The 21,995-nt window shown below is 49.9% G+C and overlaps 1 protein-coding gene across 8 annotated transcripts in view; it reads right to left on the bottom strand.

Annotated features, from left to right (window-relative positions):
* Window positions 1–21,995, bottom strand: part of RALGAPA2 (Ral GTPase activating protein catalytic subunit alpha 2) — a 90,088-nt gene that overhangs the window by 26,469 nt on the left and 41,624 nt on the right. For all 8 annotated transcript variants that reach the window (XR_010471823.1, XM_065059448.1, XM_065059449.1 and 5 more), the window contains 9 exons: window positions 21,736–21,804; window positions 21,427–21,564; window positions 20,775–20,958; window positions 18,734–19,505; window positions 18,345–18,416; window positions 17,907–18,030; window positions 17,142–17,297; window positions 10,447–10,605; window positions 6,194–6,321 (listed from right to left, as the gene is read on the bottom strand). Coding sequence is in view for 7 of the 8 variants with exons in the window: in XM_065059448.1 (XP_064915520.1) it covers window positions 6,194–6,321; window positions 10,447–10,605; window positions 17,142–17,297; window positions 17,907–18,030; window positions 18,345–18,416; window positions 18,734–19,505; window positions 20,775–20,958; window positions 21,427–21,564; window positions 21,736–21,804 (1,802 nt within the window). In the remaining variant the exon portion in view is untranslated. The remainder of the gene's footprint in view (window positions 1–6,193; window positions 6,322–10,446; window positions 10,606–17,141; window positions 17,298–17,906; window positions 18,031–18,344; window positions 18,417–18,733; window positions 19,506–20,774; window positions 20,959–21,426; window positions 21,565–21,735; window positions 21,805–21,995) is intronic.

Raw genomic sequence — 21,995 nt, 5'->3', positions numbered from 1 at the left:
ACACAGCGAATTCACTTTTCGTTTGAAGGACCATTACTTCGTGACGTCACTTAACCACAGGTTCATTTTTGGAGCTACCCATTAAAGCACTTAGCAAATAAAAGCCTTCGGAGCGGCTGGGTTTATTTACTCTGGCTGCACAGCCATCAGCACCGGGCACTGCAGCCGTCAGTGCTGCTTACAGCTCCGCTGCAGAATTCGCTGGGGGCTTTCTCAGCGATCTTTACAGCTTCCAGCCTGCAGCAGAACAGCGATGCCCGTGTGACAGCGGACACACGCACTGTGCTGCGGGGACGCGCAGCTCCGTGCGCCGGCCCTGCCATCGCCTACGGCACCACGCACCAGACTGCGCGGCAAGGGACTGGCAGCGGGGACACGCGTGTGCAGGTGCATGCACAAAACCAGGGACGTTTAAACCCACGGTGTCCGTGCGTCATCCAGCAGCACGCAAAGTTTGAATCCGCAGCAGCGTTATATACTCTTTATATATTCACAAGCGGGATGCAGTAGATTTCTCGGCAAGTCTATGAAGAGCAGGATGAATAAGAGCTGAAGAGCCGCCTCCACAATCCCGTGTAATGCCACCTAAAAGCTTTGCCTCGCATGACTTACTACAGGCTGGAGCAGATTAGAGGCATCGATCGCTGCCCGGGGAAGGTTCTGGCTGCGAGGAGGGGAGGAGGCACCGCGGAGACGGCAGCCCGGCCATCGATCGGCTGCGGCGGGGAGCGGCGCTGGAGGAGCTCAGGGGTGCTCCATGCAGACAGTGGCGGCCCAGCCCCACACCTGCCGGTCCCAGCCCCACACCTGCCGGTCCCAGCCCCAGAGGCGGGCAGGGCGAGCGCAGCGCCGCTCCCCGCGGACGCAGCCAGGGCTGGCTGCAGCAGCTCTCCCGAGAGCCAGGGCCCACCGCTGCGGCAGAAAACCGTCAGATGCCGTGTCACATAAATTGTCACAGCTCCGCTGACACATGCTTTAGAATTTCATAGTCATTCCTAACAGCATCCCTATAGCTTGAGGGCATAACTTCTTTGGATGAAATAAAGGGAACAAATTGTGCACCCTTCTCTAAAAAGGCTTTCTATTTTATTTTCACAGTACGATCAAACACCCCTTTATAACCAAAGCAGAGTTCTAAGTGCAAGATCAACAAAGCACATTTTGAAATGTGGGCAAAATGTGCTTTCAGGCATCTGCCGTTCTGAGCACCTACCGGCTCTGATGGCCACGCACACCATTAAGTCCATCACACAAACCTCTCGCTTTCTCAGTCCCTGATAAAGCAGGTGAGCAGCCCAGTTGCTCCGCTAAGTTAATCAGTAATTGGCTTAAACCAACAAAAGGAATTAATTCAGAATTCAAAGTTGATATTCTTTGCTTAATCTCGATTCCAGACAATATGTACAAATATGCAGTAGATGAGTTAATATCTGGATGGACTATAACGAACTAAAGATACGGATATCAATTTTGATACATATTTAGACGGTCCTTTGATTTTATCCTAATGAGCTCCTAGTTTGGTATGGTTAAGCAGGCATCCCATATTCACTGCAGTGGGTAAAACACTCAGTTATTTGTGTCCCAGATGACTTCTCCAAGGTAAGGGCTGTGCTCGCCTCCGGCCCCAAACAGGACCACGAACTGCAGGCAGGACAACGGTGACATCCAGTGCTCAACCTCGCTGCCGCCAGGTTTTTTTCTTCCCAGGCTAAGAGTATTTAGGTCAGGCCTTGTATAATTCTGTTGATATTAATGAAAAAGGCAGAAGCAGCACAGCTTATACCAGAGATTTGCTGGGATTACATCTCCAAGAGCCCCTGCACAGCCACCAGGAACGCACAGTCTGAGCAGCAGAAGCAGCGCCTGGCAGACACGAGTCTGCACACCCACCCCACCGATGGTTGTTCCTGCACGCCCACCCCACCGATGGTTGTTCCTGCACACCCACCCCATGGTTGTTCCCGCACACCCACCCCATGGTTGTTCCCGCACACCCACCCCATGGTTGTTCCCGCACACCCACCCCATGGTTGTTCCCGCACACCCACCCCATGGTTGTTCCTTCCCTACAGGGTAACACAGCACTACAGTCTCCTCCAGATGCTACACAAGAGTATGAAAAGCACAAGGAATCAACAGGCAGAACAAGAACAAACCCCTTTTCTTTCCATAAGACCAAACCAATGCATCTAAAAAGTGAGACTGCTTAAAAAGGTAATTCTATAATAAACATGTTAATTGTCAATAAGCCCCAACAGGAACTAACTCCCTATTTATTCATTCACAGAAAGATAGACATAGCTTAAATTGCTACAAAAATAATTCCAAGACAACGAGAAATCAATGAAGAACGTGAGGAAGAGGCCAACTGGACACGGGCCGCCCTGGCGCAGGCTGCTCCCAAACGGTGACACCAGACGTGTCACAGCTCCCCCGCTTCTCTTCAAACGCAGTCAGGGACACCGGGTGCGACTGCGGGTACCACAGCTATTTGCAATGGCAGAGGAAAAACCGGTAAGATCCTGCAAATAACATCAAAACCACGTTTCAACTAAAAAGCAGCGTTTTTCAGCGGAGGAGCTGAAAAACGCTGGAGCAGCAGCCTGCAGCCGCTCCGCTCAGCGCTCCACCGCCCCGCGAATGAATGTACACCTGAAAAGTGGGCATTTTGAACATATACCAGTGTATAATAGCCCACGGCCATGGACACACTGCAGCAGCTACAGAGACACTGAGCTGTAACCGCTCAGAACACAACTGAGCTCCGCGTTAACTGCCCGGCTTTGCCCCCGTGTAACGCCTGCACACGCTGTTGGACCTGTACAAAGAATGGCTTAAAACTCAAGTTTAAATACGGTTATTTATTTTTTAGTTACTACTTCTCCTACCCTAGTGACTTTCTTGAAACAGAAACAGTTACATAAGCACACAAAAGAAGATTTTAAAACAATCTAATGTGGTCTGCCACAGTTACCTTCCTCATTTCCAAGGAGATTTCCAACAGAAAAAGCGTATTTGGGCACGGCAGTGGAATTTGTGTCACAGGCCCAGGCGGCTGCAGCACAGCGAGATGCTCCCGCGCGCTGCGGTCCTGGTCCCCATGGAAACGGCGCTGGGACATTGTCCTCGCTGGCTGGAGCACCGGGCTGTGAGCCCTTTGTGCCCAGGAGATTTCTGCCACAACCTTCCAGCAACAGACCCTCTGCTTCCTCCTGACTCCGGCCTAATTGAGATGCAAATTAATCTCTGTGCCTGATTACACTTCCCTTAAAGCCCCTGACAAGTGCAGCTGTAACCGGAGTTTACAGACTTCCCAACAAGTGACTTCAGCTGTCACTGCTGGCAAGATGCTGTCCCCGCTCCCGGCACACAGCACGGCCGCCCCGCGCTCCCGGCCAGGGCTCCAGGGGATGTCACCCGCCACGCTCCACGTCCCCCGGGTCGGGGATGCCACCCCTGCCAGGGCTCTGTGTCCCTCGGAGTGGGGACGTCACCCCTGCCAGGGCTCTGTGTCCCCTGGAGTGGGGACATCACTCCTGCCCTGCTCCATGTCCTCTGGGTTGGGGATGTCATCCCTGCCAGGGCTCTGTGTCCCCTGGAGTGGGGACATCACCCCTGCCATGCTCCACGTCCCCCAGGTTGGGGATGTCACCCCTGCCAGGGCTCTGTGTCCCTCAGAGTGGGGATGTCACCCCTGCCAGGGCTCTGTGTCCCTCAGAGTGGGGATGTCACCCCTGCCAGGGCTCTGTGTCCCTCGGAGTGGGGACGTCTCCCCTGCCAGGGCTCTGTGTCCCTCGGAGTGGGGACGTCTCCCCTGCCAGGGCTCTGTGTCCCTCGGAGTGGGGATGTCACCCCTGCCAGGGCTCTGTGTCCCTCGGAGTGGGGACGTCACCCCTGCCAGGGCTCTGTGTCCCTCGGAGTGGGGATGTCACCCCTGCCAGGGCTCTGTGTCCCTCAGAGTGGGGATGTCACCCCTGCCAGGGCTCTGTGTCCCTCAGAGTGGGGATGTCACCCCTGCCAGGGCTCTGTGTCCCTGAGAGTGGGGATGTCACCCCTGCCAGGGCTCTGTGTCCCTCAGAGTGGGGATGTCACCCCTGCCAGGGCTCTGTGTCCCTGAGAGTGGGGATGTCACCCCTGCCAGGGCTCTGTGTCCCTCGGAGTGGGGATGCCACCCCTGCCAGGGCTCTGCCGCTGCTCCAGCACCGCAGATACAGTGTCCCATTGCAGTGTCCCACCACCACAGAATTGCAGCACCAGGTCAAGTTCTAACCACACCTGAGTCAGGAACATTTTTGGCTCCTCACCCTTCTCTTACAGACGCTGACTTTGGACACAGGCAAACCGCAACAGCAAGCTCTGGGAACGCACAGTGATGTCCCTGCACCAGGCAGGTCACACGCCACCTGCACGCATCTGTACAGCTACCTGTCAATTTCTGGCTCATTAAGAATTTTAGTACAACTACAAGCGTTTTATTGTGTACAGTGAGCGTTATGGACAGCTCCACTGTCATGCTGGTGGGATCTTCCCACTGCACAATCTTCCCCTGGTTTCAGGAGTTTCTCAACCCGCTTTCATTTATCAAACAGACAAGCAGCAGTCGATTCACTACAGATATCGCCGGGGCAAAAGCAGGCACAAAAAAAAAGGAAGAAAAGAATCCGGGGCCAGATGCCGTTTCAGCGAGACCTCCGACATATGCTGAGCAGCGGCACGTGCTGTCATATCTGCGCGGCGCCGTCTCCCTGGGGACGGGGGACCCGAGAGCGAGCGGGCTGGCAGCGGCAGCTCAGCGGGCTGGGGGCGCGGAGAGCGGGGCAGGACGGGACGGGAGCGCTCGAACGGAGCGAGGGGAGCGCTCGAACAACGGAGCGAGGGGAGCGCTCGAACAACGGAGCGAGGGGAGCGCTCGAACGGAGCGAGGGGAGCGCTCGAACGGAGCGAGGGGAGCGCTCGAACGGAGCGAGGGGAGCGCCGCTACTTGCGTTAGCTTTACCACACTGCTATTTTATTGTTACACGTCGTCTACAGCGGCAGATGGATTAAGCTAAATTCTGCATAGAAGAATTTTAGTAATTAGCTAGATTGCTCTTGTGAAACAAAAGTAGAAAACCTGGCAAGATTTGAATCATCTGTTAGGTACTGCCACGGGTTTGCCCTCAACTGCTTACACAACCACCACCTTTGTTTTCAAACGTGTACGCAATGAAATTAATGAAATACAAATTTACTCAACCACAACACTACTTTTAGCTTCTGATGACTTTTGCAAAGCATACCGAATAAAACCTAGCCTATAAAAAAAACAAACCACAGTATTTTGAGGATATTTTGTTTTTTAAAAATGTGCATCTCAAACTAATTAATCAATGTTCTCTCAAAGATCAAAACACTTCATTCACAAACTCTTACTCAAAGTCGCACGGTCAGAAAAATACTCCAGTCAAAAGCTCCCCAAAGGGAACGAAGCGCAGTGAGCGTTGGTCCCGAGGTAAGCGATATGATTAACAAAACAAGCTATAAAGTGTTTCTAGCATAATTATGGCATTATGAGAAAATCCCGGAATAAGTGCAAACCTGTAATGATGCTGTTAGTCCGTCTATCGCGCAAGAATAAAGAAGTCTGTGCTACAAGTCCTGTGACAGAGAAGCACCCCCTAGTTACCTTCCAGCACCTGTCACAAAACGTCTTCTGAAAACACCCAAATTCAGATGTGGCTGGAACAGAACTGGAATTCAGGAGGTGAAACATGCGCATCTGAGGCCAAAGCCCGTCTGTGTTACTAGTCCAAGCCAAGTTCATGAGCCTGCTTCTCTGAATAAGACCAGCACACACCGAGCTCTCTGTGTTAGCCTAACGTACACCACAGATAACTTCTATAGCGCGAAAGAAAACCAAGAGTTACCATTACTTACAGTTCAAAGCATCAGTGTTAAGTCCAAGCCCACCGCCAGCGAGCCCGTCTGAAGCCGCTGGTGAGAACACTTGTGATGTTACGATCTTATTTTTAACACACTGGATGGCAACCGAGCGCGAACAACTGAAAACGTTGAGTTTGACGTGGGGAAAGCTTTGGCCTTTCGCAGCGACAGCGAAGGGGCAGGACTCCGAGTCCAGCTTACCTGTCCCAGCAGGACGCTGGAAGCGGGGCCCCGCGGCGGGAGCCTGGCGCGGCGGCAGAAAGGATACAAGCTCTGGTAGAGCGGGATGAGCGACTTGACGGCTCTGCTGGCGTTGATGCACGTGGCGCAGATGAGGCTGGGCAGCAGCGTCGCCGTCACGATGGCTCCGTTGAAGAGGGGGCCAAAAAACGGCACCTGCGGGCCCCAAAGCAAAAACCAGGCATGTAAAGGCGAGGCGGTGGAAGACAAAAGGATGGTGTAGAGCGCGGGAGCAACTTCTGTGAATTTGACACTGATGTTCCAATTTGAGTGGATATTAAGAGCCGCCTCCTGTCCTGCGTCCCAAGAGGAGACCCTGACTCCCCGGCTGAACCCGACACAGGCAGGAGTTATTGCAAAGAAATATTTGTTTTAGACAATCCTCTATAAACTCCTTCCATGGGCTTCAAGGAAGGAAACAAAACTTACTAATGGAGGTGCTCCAAGCAGGGCAGGTCAGTGGGACGCAGGAGGTGGTGGGGACAGCGACACGGGCTGCCCAGGGCACGCCGTCCCCCCCGTGCCACCAACCACAGCTGCCGGCCAAAGGGACAGGGCAGCGCAGAGGGGAGAGTCCGGAACCGCACACACCTGACCCAGACACCCCTCATGCCTCCAGAGAACAAACTGGAGTACTTGCAAGCAGCAAACCCCCTTCCCTTTCACAATGAAAAAACCCCAAAGCGCCAACAACCCCCCGAACAGAAGCTGGCAGCGATTATTAATATTTAAGCTATAGATTTTTTTTCCATCTGTACAGAGGCTTATCACATAAATAAATACCCTCTATTATTCTTCTTCAACTGCTTGTGGGTGACTGTGACAGTCATTCAATAAACGGACAAAGGGAATAATATAAATCCCCTGCATCTAGGGAATTCCACTAATTAGAAGTGGCAATGAATTACAGCAGAAATTTGGGTTTAATATAACATCTGCAAATGACAGCTGTCTTTTCACACAGTTATTTGGTCATTCCTTTACTTCAGATGATTTCCTGCTCCTCAAACAATAGATCAGTGTAAGATGTTTCCACAGGGGTTCTGCCTTCTTTCTTTTTCATGCTAGCATTACTACCGAGGCAGCTGGAAATACGGGTGACAGGAAGAACAACCTGTGCCACCAAAGTGACAATGTTCTAGAGCATCAAGTTGTTCCTCTCGAAGCAATTACATTTCCAGGTGAAATGTGCAGCACATACTCTTTATCAAGTATTGTCAAAAGGAGGAAAAAACTGTAAACGTGTATTTTTATATAACTGCAAATAAGGAGATTAAGTGCCTACTAGTGTTACAATTACACCAACATACAAACAGGATATTTGAAGTCAAAACCAGCTGGAGTCTAGAGACTGTGGCCCATTTTCTTAACACAGCATTACAGAATTTAGATACTTAAAATGTAGACAGGGTGTGTATATCTGATACACCTTATGTATGTGTGTATATAAATACATACACATATATACATGCTCACATTAAAAAAAAAAAAGAAAAAAACAAAACCAAAAACAAACTGTGGGCACTTTCCAGCAAATTTATAAAAAATACCTCCAATCTGACACTTGCAACCAAAGAGTTTAACAAGGGTTTCATCCGAAGGTTTGACAGTCGGACTCCAGGAACGCCTGTCCCCTATGGTAACTCCCGCTGCCCGGCACCGGCGGCCCCTTCCAGCCCAGCCCCGAGAGCGAGCGCGTTCCCAGCGCCACCCGTGCTCTGCCGCCGAGCCCGCCAGCGTCTTGGTTTGGTTGGCTTTTTCTCAAGCTCCCAAATAATGCAACAGATTATCCCCCGGCCTGTGTCCCAGGCACACGTTTTCCCAAAAAGCAGGCGTTTTTCACCGTGCAAAGTCAGCACTCGCTGGTGCACGGAAAAAGGAGCTCGGGCAGGACAGGGCTGGCTCTCGTTCCCGCGGCTCCGGGAGCCGCAGCCGGAGCTGCTGGTTCCCGGCGGAGCCGCCGGCCAGGCCGGGGGGCGGCAGAGCCGGCGGGCCGCGCGGGGTCCGCTCCCATCCGCACGGGCGCTGTGACGGAGCGGGGAGCGGCCGGGCGCGGGGACAGCTCCCTCCTCGCGCCGCCCCGAGCTGGGATCAAACACGCCGGAGCAAAACGGGGCTTGAGCGGCTACAGAAAATCCAGGATGCTTTGACAGGAATCAATTAAAACCAAACCGAACAAAAGAGTAAAGGGAAATATCCCCTTCCTTGTGTTCTCCAAATGTCAGTGCAAGTTACCCATGAAACAAAAATTAATATTCAGCCCGTTGCAAACACCTGCTTCATTACAATTTCTAAGAAAAAAATAATGATTTCTGTTGCGCGCAGTAAAAGTAGGCGAGGTCAAATAAACCCTTTGAGCACAAAGCCGTCCCCTCTCCAGCAAGCAGGGCTAGTTAAAAGAGTGGGGAATGGGTAAATTATTGTACCAAATGGCTGAGAATTAATCTCTGCTGACTAGCCGCAATCTAACGAGGCATCTGTGTCCCAGGGAAGCCGCAGTATGTCCCTGGCGGTATGTGCAGTGTGTCGAGTCTGCCTGGCATGCTTTGTCCTCTTTCGCAGGCAGCTTTTCCCCTCATTGTTCGGAATATCCTCATGCATCTGTGACGCGTGGAATGCATTCACACTAACAGACTTACTATTGTCTTCCCCCAGAAGCTTTGTGGAGCAAAGACTGCATCACGGTTCCTGATAATTATATTGCTTAATTAATCAAGACAAAAAAAATTTGCAAATCATTGCCCGGTTGCCAAGCAGGGAGATAAAAAATGAAAACAATACAAGCTGAAGCAATCTAACAAAAGTAACAGCTATCTGATCAGAAATTCTTATATAATGAAGCTATTAATGCTAAATCGGTTAATGTTAACATTGCTCCAGGTGTCTCTACTTAGACGCAAACAAAAAGGCTAACATTATGTATATAAAAGGCCAAATGTTGCCATGGATTCTGTAACCTGATAGAGAGGACAGCCTTTTCATTTGATTAGGGAATGCAATTTAAATACCAGGGACCCAAGCCAAACAACAGCCATTTCTCTCCGCGAGGCTCTTTCATTCACCCTGGGGTCAGTGGCTGGTGAACAAAAGGTCAGCCACACTTGCCCTGGAAATGTCTGGATTAATTTTATTACATTGTAATGGTTTGTACTTTAAACGTAGGGATAACACTAAATTTCCAGTTAGCTATTATTCTTTCTGCCCGCTGGCTGCTTTTGACTAATATGTAAGATGACATAGCTTTTCTCCATTGGTTCGCACAATTTCCAAGCAGGTTTGTAACGCTAAATCCCGATTTTCCCGCTGGAGCGGTAAATGCTAACACTTCCAGAGGTGAACTGCAGTGCTCAGAAACCGAGCACAGGGCAAAAACCCTCTACACTTCAACACAGAACAAATTTGCAAGTTGGAAACGTCTACTGGCAAACCGCTGGTTGTTAATGGATTAAAGCTCCGCCACTCCCAGGTCGAAGCGTTGTGCGCAGCTGGGACATCTGTCCTCTGGTCTGTGCATTTCTGCACTGCCGCTTCTCCTCTCGGACAAACACCGTCCCTCGTTTAAGGGAAACGGTATTGGTCACAATGACTGCTTTCAGGAAGTATATTTCATGTGCATTTTTGCATCTATAATGTACAGACAAGCATTTAAGTAGCTTTCTTTACACGTATGCGCAGATGTACATGCACGCACCCCTGATATTTGGCAAAGGAAAAACAAAATCATTATTTCCAAAACAAGTCTAAAACGTGGTTGCATAACAATGATTTGAACACAAAACTAAGTGTCCAATGCTCAGTTTGATGTAAGGACGCGCGCTGCCTGCACCATCCAGAGCCCGGTTCTGATGGAGTCTCAAACACACGTGAGGCTACGCACAGCACCCTATGGACAACACTAACAAAGCCCTGTGGGGTGAATTCACAGCAAGTAAGGAACTTAAACCTGTATTATTTTGCTTTTATTGCCTCACGTTGGAAAGTCACAGTGATTTTAAACACTGTTATTTGTACAATAACTCCTGAGAATTTGGAAATATTTCCTTAAGCACTAAGCATGAATATAAACTGAAGTAGGAGCCATTTCCATGGCTACCAATAATTCTAGTTTTAAAATACAAGCCCATTGCTCAGCATACCTTTAGACCGAGACCAACACACTACAGTTCCTATTTTCTGGAACAAAAACCCCACGGTCCAAACCACCGAGCTCCACGTAAGCAACAAAACCTTGGTCACTCACATAACCCATATGACAGATGCAATAAAGCAGCCAAAACGTACCTCCGGTTTCTTCATTATCTCTATGAAAAACATGTGGTTCTTCATGGGGTAAATAACAATTAGAACGTCTCCAAAATCGGTGGGAATAATGCCTCTGCGGTAGTTCCTGGTGTGCTCAGACCAGACGATGTGAACCTCATCATTCCCCAAGTGACGAAGCTGCAACAGCAAATTGGCTCTTTATTAATCAGAGTGATAACAACAGTTTATGAGGGGTCACGGCTTACAAATTGAATTACAATGCTCAATAGTAGAAATATTTCATTACGGAAAAAGTTAAAATATTGTTTTTCTCCAGTTGCTCATGAAAAGATCAGCTAAATAATCCGCTGCCTTCAGAACGCATTGTTGTCTGATGGCTTAATTAAGTAATTATCAAACTAGCCATTAGCACGATATGTAAATGTACATTACCTACAATAATTCGAGATGGAAATCTGAATTACTAGAGCAAAACATTAGCCAGCAGAACGTCCTATTCTGGCTGAAATAAGGTGGCTGTCACAGAAACACAAAACGCCTTGGCTCAGGACGTCGAGAAACTTGCAATCACGAAGCGCTATTGCTGAATTTATCACATTACAAATATCTCCTGATGACTCTGGAGAGGAGTTTTGTTTGAAAACATAAGCAAAATATCCGGGAAGAAGGGGAAATACTGTGGGAGTTACCTTTGTATTTGGAGCAGAGTTGCCCCAAAAATGGACTAAATTTAAACGTGATGTCTACGAAACGCATCTGAAAGCCCGTGTGTTTGCTTTGTTACTGCGGGAACGGGAGGTGATCTAACAGATGGCAAAAAGTATTTGGCAATCACGTAAAGCTACGCACAATAGTTTCAACTGTAAGCTTTAAAGTTAAAATTTAATCCACACTCAGAACGCCAGCACGAAGCATAAAGAGAATTTAAGTCCTGCTTAAAGCTTAAAAGCCCACCCCCCCAATTTGGTGCGAGCCCCTGGAACAATGTGCACAGCGGAGCGAACAAAGGAGCCCGAGCACGGCTCTGCCGCGGCACCGTCCCTGCGCGCGGGGGAAGGAGGGGAAGGCAGCAGCGATTTTCCTTGCTAAATAACGGCTAATCATGCCAAGGTGCCTCCTGCCGGCCCACAGCACAGCCCCGGGCACCCCTCGCAGAGCCGGGCAGCGCCATGGAAAGCAGAGACTCGCTCCTCCGCACCGGGGGCAAAGCGGGCATGGCCAAAACCTAATCCTTGTGAGAATCAAACGTTCAAACCACCAGCTCTGCCTGCAGCTCGCACTCTAGCACAGTAAAATAATGCTGTTCGCAGAGTCACTTGGATTCGCAGCTTAGTTTAAATGAGACAGAAGATAAAGAGTTGTATTTCATGTACACCTAGGAATAAAAGACATTTTTAGGTCTGATTGAAGAAAATACAAACGTCGTCTCTTATAAAATCAAGGAAACATTAAAAATATTATTTACTGGAGCTTTGCAAAAATCAGTATAAATCACTGTTCTCATGGTCATCTTGATTCCTGTGCATTCTCTTGTATTTTCTGAATTGTTCAGTAAAAAGAAAGTAACATCCAGGAAGATGCTCACGTTGATGGTACCACAGCGCAGCACTAAGCGGTGGTTTGCGTGTACACCAAACCCTGCTCTCCCTGTCTGTGCACAGCTGCAGCGGGGTCACCTCAGAGGCCATGAAAAGCCAGGTCTAAGGTTTAGCCTGAAAACCCCGGCGCTGGGCCGGCTCAAGGCTCCACGTCCCGCACGCTGCGCCGGGCCGGGAACTGCCGCGGCCCGGGAGAGCCCAGCGGGGACGGACGGCCAGAGTCCCGGCACCGGCGCCACAGCGCGGAGAAAGCCCCGCCGGCAGGGCTCGGCAGCCTCTGCTGCCAACCGCCCAGCAAATAAACAGGGAACCAGATCTCCGGGAGGTGATGCAGCCGTCCAGCGGCACGGGGCGTCCCACAGCGCGACCGCAGCTCTTCTGCCAGGGCTGTGCGCTGCCCAGCCTGCGGCTGCTTTTGGGGTGATCCATAGCTGGAAAAACACGGACAAAAATACATCCAAATGATGCTTAAGAGACGCCCTTTAAATCACAAGGAACTATTCTGATAATAGTAAAACACTCTTCATACTGAAGAATCCCAATACGCTTTGTACTTGTATCACACCCAAGAGCGCAGAGCTCAGTAAACAGGGAGAAGCGAGATGAACCGAGGCTTGCTGAGCGTGTTTGGGACAGGACGAGATGGCTGCGTGCTCGCAGTCCTGCAAACACGGTGTGGTGACAAATTCCCACCGTGGCTACAACGCCAGGAACCCACTCTAAACCTTGACCTACTGCCTGGCGTCCTTCTCAAGTCATACACCCGTAACCATGGCATTCATAAGGTAACATGTTACATATATAAAATCGGTATTAATCAAAAGTATTTGTTCTTGAAAGATAATTTCATTGAAAGAAGACATTGTAATAATCTTATCAGTGCCAACAAACCAGCTGCTATTTTCCTGTATCCCTCATCCAAAATCCAAGCTGCGGGGCAGACCTGGTACCCTGACGGACACAAGGAAGTGTTGCTTACAGGTACAAAGCGAGACAGACGATGCGCTGGGACCTGGTCCCCTACTGCGCCCCCCAGGCAGTACAGGGGTGGGGGGAAAATAAATCCCAAAGCAGCCAGGAAATAAGATCTATATTAAAAAGCAAGACCAAAAACCAGACCAGCTCCACCACGAGCGGTCAGATGTTTATTGCGGACTTGAAGGATGTCTGTTCGGGGAAGGCAGCTCATGGAACCAGGATGGCTTCTCCTCCCCAACGCGTGTGTTTGCAGCCGGCACACCACGGAACAGCCCGTTCGGGCCGGCACACGGGCTCCCCGGGCCGGCACACGGCTCTGGCGGGCGGGACGCGATCCGCGTGTCCCAGCCCCGCGCACCCACCGCCCGCCTGACCCCGTCCGTCCGTCCTTCCTCCCCGGCCCTCCCGCTAATTGCGTTAGCGGCCAGCTGGCCCCAGCGCGGTCGTCTGCTTGGCGCAAGAATTCCTGCTCGCGGGGAGTGCGGCGGCTGCTGCCGCGGGAGGAACGGCCGGCCTGACGTCCCCATTGTCTGCCTGACAGCGGACCCATCCGAAAATCTAAGTTTTATTTGTAAATTAAGCAGGAAACTTCCTGCCAGAGCAGCGCTGCCTGGAGACTGATAATGTGCGCCTTTCATTCCCTTTCACTCGTACTGTATCACTGCCAATTTGTTTTTCTGCTGCTCGCCAGCCCTAGGCTATAAAAGCCTTGTAAGACATAAGTGCAATTATAGTCCTGGAGTCAAATGAATTGGACAAATCCAATAGCACAGCTCTGTCCCCACTTTGCGAACCCCTACAGCAGCTAGATTAGCTGCTAAAAATCTAATCTAGCCCCGGCTAACAAATTTCTGCAGCGAAGGAGCAAGAGTTCAGTGTGGGGTTGCAACCGCGTTTCTGAATTGAAAAAGTTCTGCTATGACAATGCAGGAGATGGAATAAATCACTTAAAAATTCTGTGGCTCATTTTCAAACCGTTAGGTGCAATTTAGGTGGAACAAGACAGAAGAAGGCAGGATGCTGTTACTCTGATCGATTTTCATTCTTGCCACGAGACAGATAAAAATTGAGAACCCACAACGCTGAACCTCACAGCACCAAAAGCTATCACCTGAATTCTGACTGTTCTCTAGAAAAGATTCTTCCAGGGCGAAGACTTATTTGGAGGGGTTTTTTATTTCTTTTTTTCCCCGAATGAGCAATATAATATGTCAGCATATATGTCAAATAAAGGAATACAAACTGCCAATTACAACCGCACTGCACAAAAATAAGGGGCCGAGTTCATCCTCCGTGGACGCACACTTATCCTTGTGAGTTCATACCAGAAATGAATTTATCCTCTTGTGTTCAGTAAAAATAAAGAACCATAATAACGTCTTTAAGTGAAATTACTGCATCTGCTTAATTCCCCAGCCCCAGAATTTACGGCCTGCTGCACCGCGTCCCCGGCCAGCAGGTGGTCAGCCCGTCTGTTCAGCTCGCCGCAAGCCAGGCTCGCCCAGCCGCATTCAATTCTTCCTGCTGGCTGCGGGCAAAACAAGCACGAACTGCAGAAATGACATGCTCGGAGATAAGGGGCACCTCGGATCCCTGATAGTATCCATGCAACCCTATCTGATGGAAGCAGGGGGAAGGCAAGGACAAAATAGCTGTGGCCCCCGCTGCACCCTGATGGGCAACACGGGAAGATTTTCTCCTGCCAGCAGCGCTGTCCTCCCGCAGCACACTGAGCTCTATCACAGCACGCGTTAAATGGAGCAGGTACCGAACAGCTTGATCACAACTCCTGATCAGGTATTGCAGAGTTTGCAAGGGCAGCATCGACACATGGGGGAAATAAACGCACCTTCCTCTTGCTTAAGGGCACGCGTGTCTTGTCCAGCACAGGCCAGCTGTGCTCCGCACGTGCGAGGGCTGTGGGCTGCGGGTGGGTGTTGCAGAGTGCCGGTGTCCTTGCCCTCACGGGTGTCGGTACGGGCCCCCGCGGCCGGGCAGCACGAGAGACGTGTCCAAAACCGACACTGTAAGAGTTCTAGCAGGAGGAAATGGTTTGGATACCCACTCACGCTCAAAACGCCGGTTTGGAACGCAGGCTAGGCCAGCCGTCAGCATTTGCAACGAATCAGAGACCTACCAGAAATGTGACAGTGCTGCTAAGGGCACCTGGCCTCTGCTCTCTGCTGCGGTTCTGTAGGATTTGTTAAGAAGCCTACGCTAACGGGCACAGGAATACGGGCTTGCTCGCAGACCCGCTGTGTCGGGAGCCCTGGAAGGCTGCGCGTCAAGAGACCTCTGAAGTCACCTGGTGTCCCTGCTCCCCAGCTCCATCGCCTGCTCGGAGCTTTGTTTCCTTCACACAACACACGGTTTGATCCCCGCGGGGTTCCGCTCCTATAGCAGATTTAAGGGTGTTTTTTTAAGTCTTAAAGCAATTATTTTGTGGTATTTTCTGTGGATAATTTGTACTGAGCTGGCCTTGTTTCCCAGCACTTCAAGACTTGGAGGCTGGCGACTACTAAATGCTTTTGCTTTTTCTTTCTCACAAAGAACAAATTCTCTTAAAGGAAACATCGGGAGGACAATTAAACAGAATAACCAGACTCTCTCAATGTCTGTGTTAATCTCTAACGTGGGTGGGAATTAGGGGAATTAGTAAAGTAGACCGCTGGCAATTAAGCCCCGGTTTTCCCCCTGCGGTAGCCCTGTCAGCCCGAGCGCTCTGCTCTCCCAGGCCCGTATTACTCAACAGCCAGACGACATTGCGCTGCCTCTGCCATGCCAACACAACATCCGGAGCCACGGCTTACAACGCAAGCTCGGGCTGAACGGCCGCAATTCGTGTACGAAAAATAAAACTGGGAAAGACACGGCAGCAGCTCTCAAACACAAATAAGTCTGCCGCAAAATAACCTGTTCTCCATATCCACGTGGAACAGGGCAAGAATAAATGGGCTCAAATTGAAGCAAAATAGATGCTACAAGAAATTTTCTCATGGTACGAAAAGTGGAGCATAGGAGCAGGTTGCCTAGGGAAACTGTGAAGCATTCACCACTGGAGTTTTTAACTAGCAGCTGGATAAATACTGGCCAGGAACAATAAAAATACAAGTAGTCCTACCCTGGGGAAGTGATAGAGACCAAACAGCCTCTTAAAACGTACCACAGTCCTACTCCTCTACCCTCAAATACTCCGATTGTTTTTTCCATAGCCACGTAAATCCACTAACATGAAGATAACGAGTTGCACACATCAAGAGAAACATGTAATTTTGTTGACTTCTTTTTTTTAATGACAGGCATTACAATAAAAAGGAAAAAAGATCCAGCTTTACTATTAAATGCTGGGCAAGTTTTCAGGCCTGGGAATCGCAAATGCCACCTTTGTATTCTGAGGAAAAGCACGTGTTACCTTGAAACCGGACAACAAACGCCGTCACCCAGTGACAGGTAACTTTCAGAGCACAACAGCCTCACACGGTAGGCTGGGTGGCTGTAGTCGCATTGTTAACGCACGTTAACAACCTACGCGGGACAAATTGCCAATCCTAATTAAAAAGGCAAAGATTTGGTAGGCACCTAAAACCTCCTTTGACTGTAGGCAGCAGTTGGCAGGCACCATAACCTCAAATTATTCCCTGTTAGTGAAGACAAACGACTCCGCACGGATCCCAGCAGCACTCCGGGCTGCGTTCTGCCATCTCTGCAGCCCAGCCCGCTCGTCACAATTGTGAATAAGCAGATAATGGCTTTAAATATCAGCCGGCTGCTCTGGGGACTGTGCTTGCCGCTTCTCTTTCACTTTTCTGTTCCGCGCTGGACAATCCAGCTGTAAGGTTTTATTATGCTGCATTTGGTTGTTTTGTTCCACCAAACGACAAGTTTTGGCAGGCAGGCAACACACAAATGAAATTATTGCTAATATTATTACTAATGGTAGTATTCGAGGCTACCATGGAAATGTTAATTATGTTTCAGAATCCAGAATTTAGATGCCATTTAATTCCGATAATCCGGCTGCAGCGCAGCACGTGGCGCAGCGAACACGGCCAGCTCGGACCCGCTAGCACAGGCTGCTTCCAGTTTAAACTTCAATTGAAGCCCTTCAGACTACGGACAGCTGGAGCTGTTACGTACCTTTTTGGTCAGTGAATCGTCGGAGTCCGATGGCATTCTGGTAGACACGTGAAATATGATTTCCACGGTGGAGGTAGCGTAATAGGGCGCCGTCTGTCCCGTGCTGCCGTTGCGCTGCAGGCCGCCCATGAACCCGCCGTGTGTCGAGAGGTCAACCTGATCGAGTGGAAGTCATCATTAGATTAAATCCAAAAAGCCTGATGAATAATCAGTGTTTATTTCTATATCAAGGCTTGGTGGATTTACCGCTATAGAATTAAATCCCTAAACATGAAACGCAGCTACTAGACATTTCAAAAAAACATACATGTTCATGTCATTTAGGTTACTGACACGCCATTTCAACAATACAAACTAAAACCAAACGTCTTCATCCTTCATAGAGCAGTCCTGTGGTTGGGTAAGTGGTCTGAGCACAAAACGGGCTACAAGGAGCTAAAGTTAAGGAAAAATGATGCTACAGCTCTGAAGGATGCAGTTGCAGGAAGCAGAAAGGTCCTGCAGCACGGCCTGCCCCTCGGAAGCAGGCAGGATGCGTCCACCCACAAGTAGCGCGTGCATCGCCACAATTCTGCTAAAAAGGTGATCTAAGTGTTGCTAAGTGTGAGCGTGTATTAAAGTTTGCCTTTTATTTCTTTTGAGCGTTAAAGAACACGCCGCAATACAAGCAGTTCGTTTTCCATTCACCTATGTTGACTGGTTTACACCGACGTGCGTGGGTCTCCAGACCCCGTCTGTCAGCTTGCCTCCGTTTCTGACCCTTACCTCCCAGCCCAGCCCAGCCACGAAGTCTTCATAGGCCTGGCTGCCCCTGGCGTTGGAGAGGATGGAGCACTTGTCCTCCTGGCCCTCCGCGATGTAGAACACCGCAATCTTGTGCGTTTCGCGGCTGCAATCACATCGACAATGGAAGCGGAACAAGCGCGAGCTCAAAATTATTTTTTACATCACCTGCGCCCAGAAGCTACAAACACAGTGACTTGTGTGACTTGCTCCTGATTTTGAGTTCTAGGTGTGTGGTATCAGTGAAAACAGCTTCTCCATCCGGGCTACAGAACCCTTTAGAAACAGACAATCCATTTCTCATACAAACATTTGTATTGCTGGCACACGCAGTCGTAAGGAACTTTTGGGTTTGGTGACATACTTATTTCTTTGGCAACACTAACCTCATCAATGGTATTTTTAGTAAACGTTACCTACCATTGGCGGGAATCCAGATTTTTCAGTTCTCGCAGTAATTTTGCATTTTTCTTAAGAAGGTGAAAGCTTTTTCTATAAATATATACAAAAAAAAAAAAAGATTTGTAGGAAAATGCAACTATACAGACACAATATTTTCCTCACTCAAATAGCTAAGAGAAAGGAATCAGATTAACGGGACTCAAATGACTTTTAAAAATTATTCTTATGAACAATCTGCAGATGTCTGTTTAAAATAACCCCTGAAGCAGGCGCATGCAGAAGTTCAGCAGCATGCTCTGACCACCACCTAGCTATACGGCTCTCCCTTTCTTAAGCGTGTACCCGCTTAGGAGTACAAGCGCGAAGAGCGGGAGTCCTGCAGACACATTGTGGACCGCTCTGCCTACCTTCTGTCCCAGGAGTTCATCCCCAAGTCGTTCAGCAGGAGGCGGCAGAAATAGAAGGACGCCTGGGGTTCGGCAGGACGCGGCGGCTCTTGCCGGGCCACTTTCATGCTGAGGTCCGAGCCGCGTTTCAACATATACTCTGTTTCCTGGGCGCTCTGCCTCATCAGCGCCTCGGTGATGGCGTTCTCCTGGTCACGGCTCATGCCGAAGGGCGGTGGCGACGGCTCGTTCAGCTTGCGCTGGGGATGCAGGAGGCACTCCGGGCTGCTGCTCCCAATCTGCTCCAGCAGCTGGTCCAGCGCATCTTCTCCTTCTTCCGCCTGAGAAACGTCTTTCTGGGAAAGGAAGCGGCACTCGGGCTGTGCCGAGATGGCGAAGGCGCTGGGCGTGCGGTGCGGCGGCAGGCAGCCCTCCAGCGGGCCGTACAGCACCCTGCCGTCCCACGAGTACTTCCCCGAGATGTCCCGCACGATCACCCGCACGTCCGAGGGGGCCGCGGCCGGCTCGGGGCCCGGCTGCTTCTCGGCGGGGATCTGGAGGTAGGAGATGAGCGTGCTGTCGTTGAAGACGAAGAGCTGCAGGTTGGGGCTGCGGAAGACGTCCGAGGACAGCTCGGGGGAGTCCACGAAGGAGTTGTCGTGGTTCTCGCTCAGCAGGCTGTGCAGGACGGCCGGGCCCCCGCTCAGCGGGTAGTGGCTCAGGTGGTTCACCAGGTGCGTCATCACCATCCGCGCCGTCAGGGGGATCAGCTCCAAGTTCCTCCTCCTCTTCTCTAAAACGATCAAGGAAAAGACAGTAGTTCGATAAGAGCAGCAAGAGGTAATTAAAAAGAGCTCCTGCAAATTCCTGTCGCATTTCGGAAGCCTGCCCTTCAGCCTTTTGCGAGCCCCAAAAAGCCAAAATTCTCCAGCTTCCTCTCATAAAAAGGTTCTTTATTCTATTATTGAATCCCCCAGTAGTAAATCCCTGAATTAACCTGCTTCAAAAACAACCAAACCAAAGAACTTGTAGGGCATTAACGTATTCAAGACGAGAAACATCTCATTCTCCCTAAAACACCACATGTACCTGACAGGTAGCTTTATCTTTCTGCTATTAACACACCTTACTCAGCAGGAAATCTGTGCAGAGAAGTTTTAACCTTTTGTTAAAACTAAAAGTACACGCACAGAATCAGAGAAAATAAGTGGTAGGATTGAAAACCGGTACAGTCTCAAAACCAGAAAATACTATTTCAAAGCATCGCTGCCAATCTAAAATTATCTTGCACAACTTCATATTTTACCATATTGTACTTTCAATTCTTCTGCAGAAACACGTTAAAGTGTATTAATATATGAAATTACTTAACATGGACCTAATCGACAGTTGACCAGCCATTGTTTTTAAGGCTATTTTTAACAAGTGTTTGAAATAAAGATGATCTCCACGATAAATCACGTGGAGATACATCATTCCATAAGTTTCAATGCACGCTTTTAAGCTGACTTTAAATAAAGTTAGTAACGTAACATTCCTAGGTACAAATAGCCCCTTTCCACTTTAGGCACAGGTAGATTGCCAGTCGGCAGGAATGGCACATTTATGCAGCTGCAGAATTTCCTCCAAATCCTCCATGTTCCTCTCACATCGCTCCAAACAGGCAAATCAGCTACGACAATGGAGTCTTTTCTACTGAAAACATCCAAGGGCAGCTGCACGCTTCTGAAAGAAGTTTCATTTGGGACTTATTTGTTGAACTTAATTCTCTATACTAAATTATAAATAGCACCAAAGGCCAAACCGGCTTCTTGGTCTATCCTCTGGGCAAGTTTCTTGCCATACAGCAGTGCAGTGTCACTTTCCTTCTCCTGTCATCCTCCTCATGCACCTTTGTCAGCAGCAAACTCAAACATCCTACACCAGAGGCAACTGAACGGCGCTAAACTTGGGCACTGCCCGGTTTTGCAGGCACAGCTTGCACACAGAGCGACGAGAAGCACGTTCTGGAGGCAGAGAGGGGACCCGGGAAGCTGCTGCGCCGGGCTCGGCCAGCTCTTACCCTCGGCGACGGTGAGCAGGTTGCCCAGGTCCGTGGCGCAGGGGCTCTGGGCCGGCTCCGAGCTGCGGACGTTCCCCAGCGGCAGGAAGGGGTCGTAGTCGCTGCAGGAGAGATCCGCCAGGCTCAGCACGTAGGGGCTCTGCTGCGTGTGGGTGCTGGAGCCGTTCACGCAGCAGTGCAGGACCTGGGGGACAGCGGGACGCTCACAAGGGGCCACGTACGCCACAGGCCCCAATAAACGCGCCCAGTGAGCGACCCACCGCTGTTTTCACATCGTGAAAGCCAGGACGCGCTACAAAAACCATCCACGTCTAAATACAGCAGTTTAAAATAACACACTTCCTCAGCACGTATTTTGTACTTTAACAGCTCGCTTCAGGACTCCAGCCCATTTCAAATAAGCCAACTATTTCTCTAAGAATTATTTTCACTGGCTCACATTTTACCTTTCTCTCTTCACCATCCTGTCTGTTCTACATCTCTGATCTTCTCAACATTTCACTTTGTTAACTTCTCATCTGAGTTCTGCCCCCCCTGCGAGAACGGACGATTTTCCACAGCGTGCTAAAGATGCTCCCGTGCCCCAGGGGGTCTGTGAAAGGCACCTCCGAACGCCTGGACACAAGGAATCCCGTCCGCTCCTCATACTCACTCTGTAAATGTAGTCCAGCAGCGGCGCTTTGGCCGCGTGCTGATCTTCCACAGCACCCGCAGACACGGGCTCCAGCAGCACTTTCATGGGTAACGCCATGCACCAATCCAGCAAGCAAAGCAGCAGCGAAACTATAAACTAAACAGAAACATGTGACGCGGATTTTAGGTGTATTCTATTAAATTCGCCCCAACGTAAAGGTAGGAGTTTGAAAGTTTAACACACAAGTCTGGTTCAAAGGGAACTCATTCAATGGCCATCCCGAAGAGCACAAAGGAGGAGCGCAGACTGCTCCGGGCACCGACGCACCTTTTTATCTGCTTCCACCGACGAGTATTCAGCGCTCGGCAAAAGAAACGCGATAGTGGCCACCAGGATCTGCATCGAAACAGAAAAAATCCCAGAAAGACATGTAACTTGTCTCCCTATAAAAGCAGAGCACAAGCTTCATTTGGAAAGGGTACGACAAAGGGTGAATTGTCCTGGCAGCATCTAACCGCCCTTGGAAAACACGCCCAAGTGCAAGCAAGTTTTACTGAGGATTTTGGAAATCAAGCACTACAAGAGAG

The sequence above is a fragment of the Columba livia genome, chromosome 3 (genome assembly GCF_036013475.1).
Source record: "Columba livia isolate bColLiv1 breed racing homer chromosome 3, bColLiv1.pat.W.v2, whole genome shotgun sequence".
Classification (NCBI taxonomy): domain Eukaryota; kingdom Metazoa; phylum Chordata; class Aves; order Columbiformes; family Columbidae; genus Columba; species Columba livia.
Note: the sequence above shows the minus strand (reverse complement) of the source record. Positions and strands in the feature narration are given on the sequence as shown.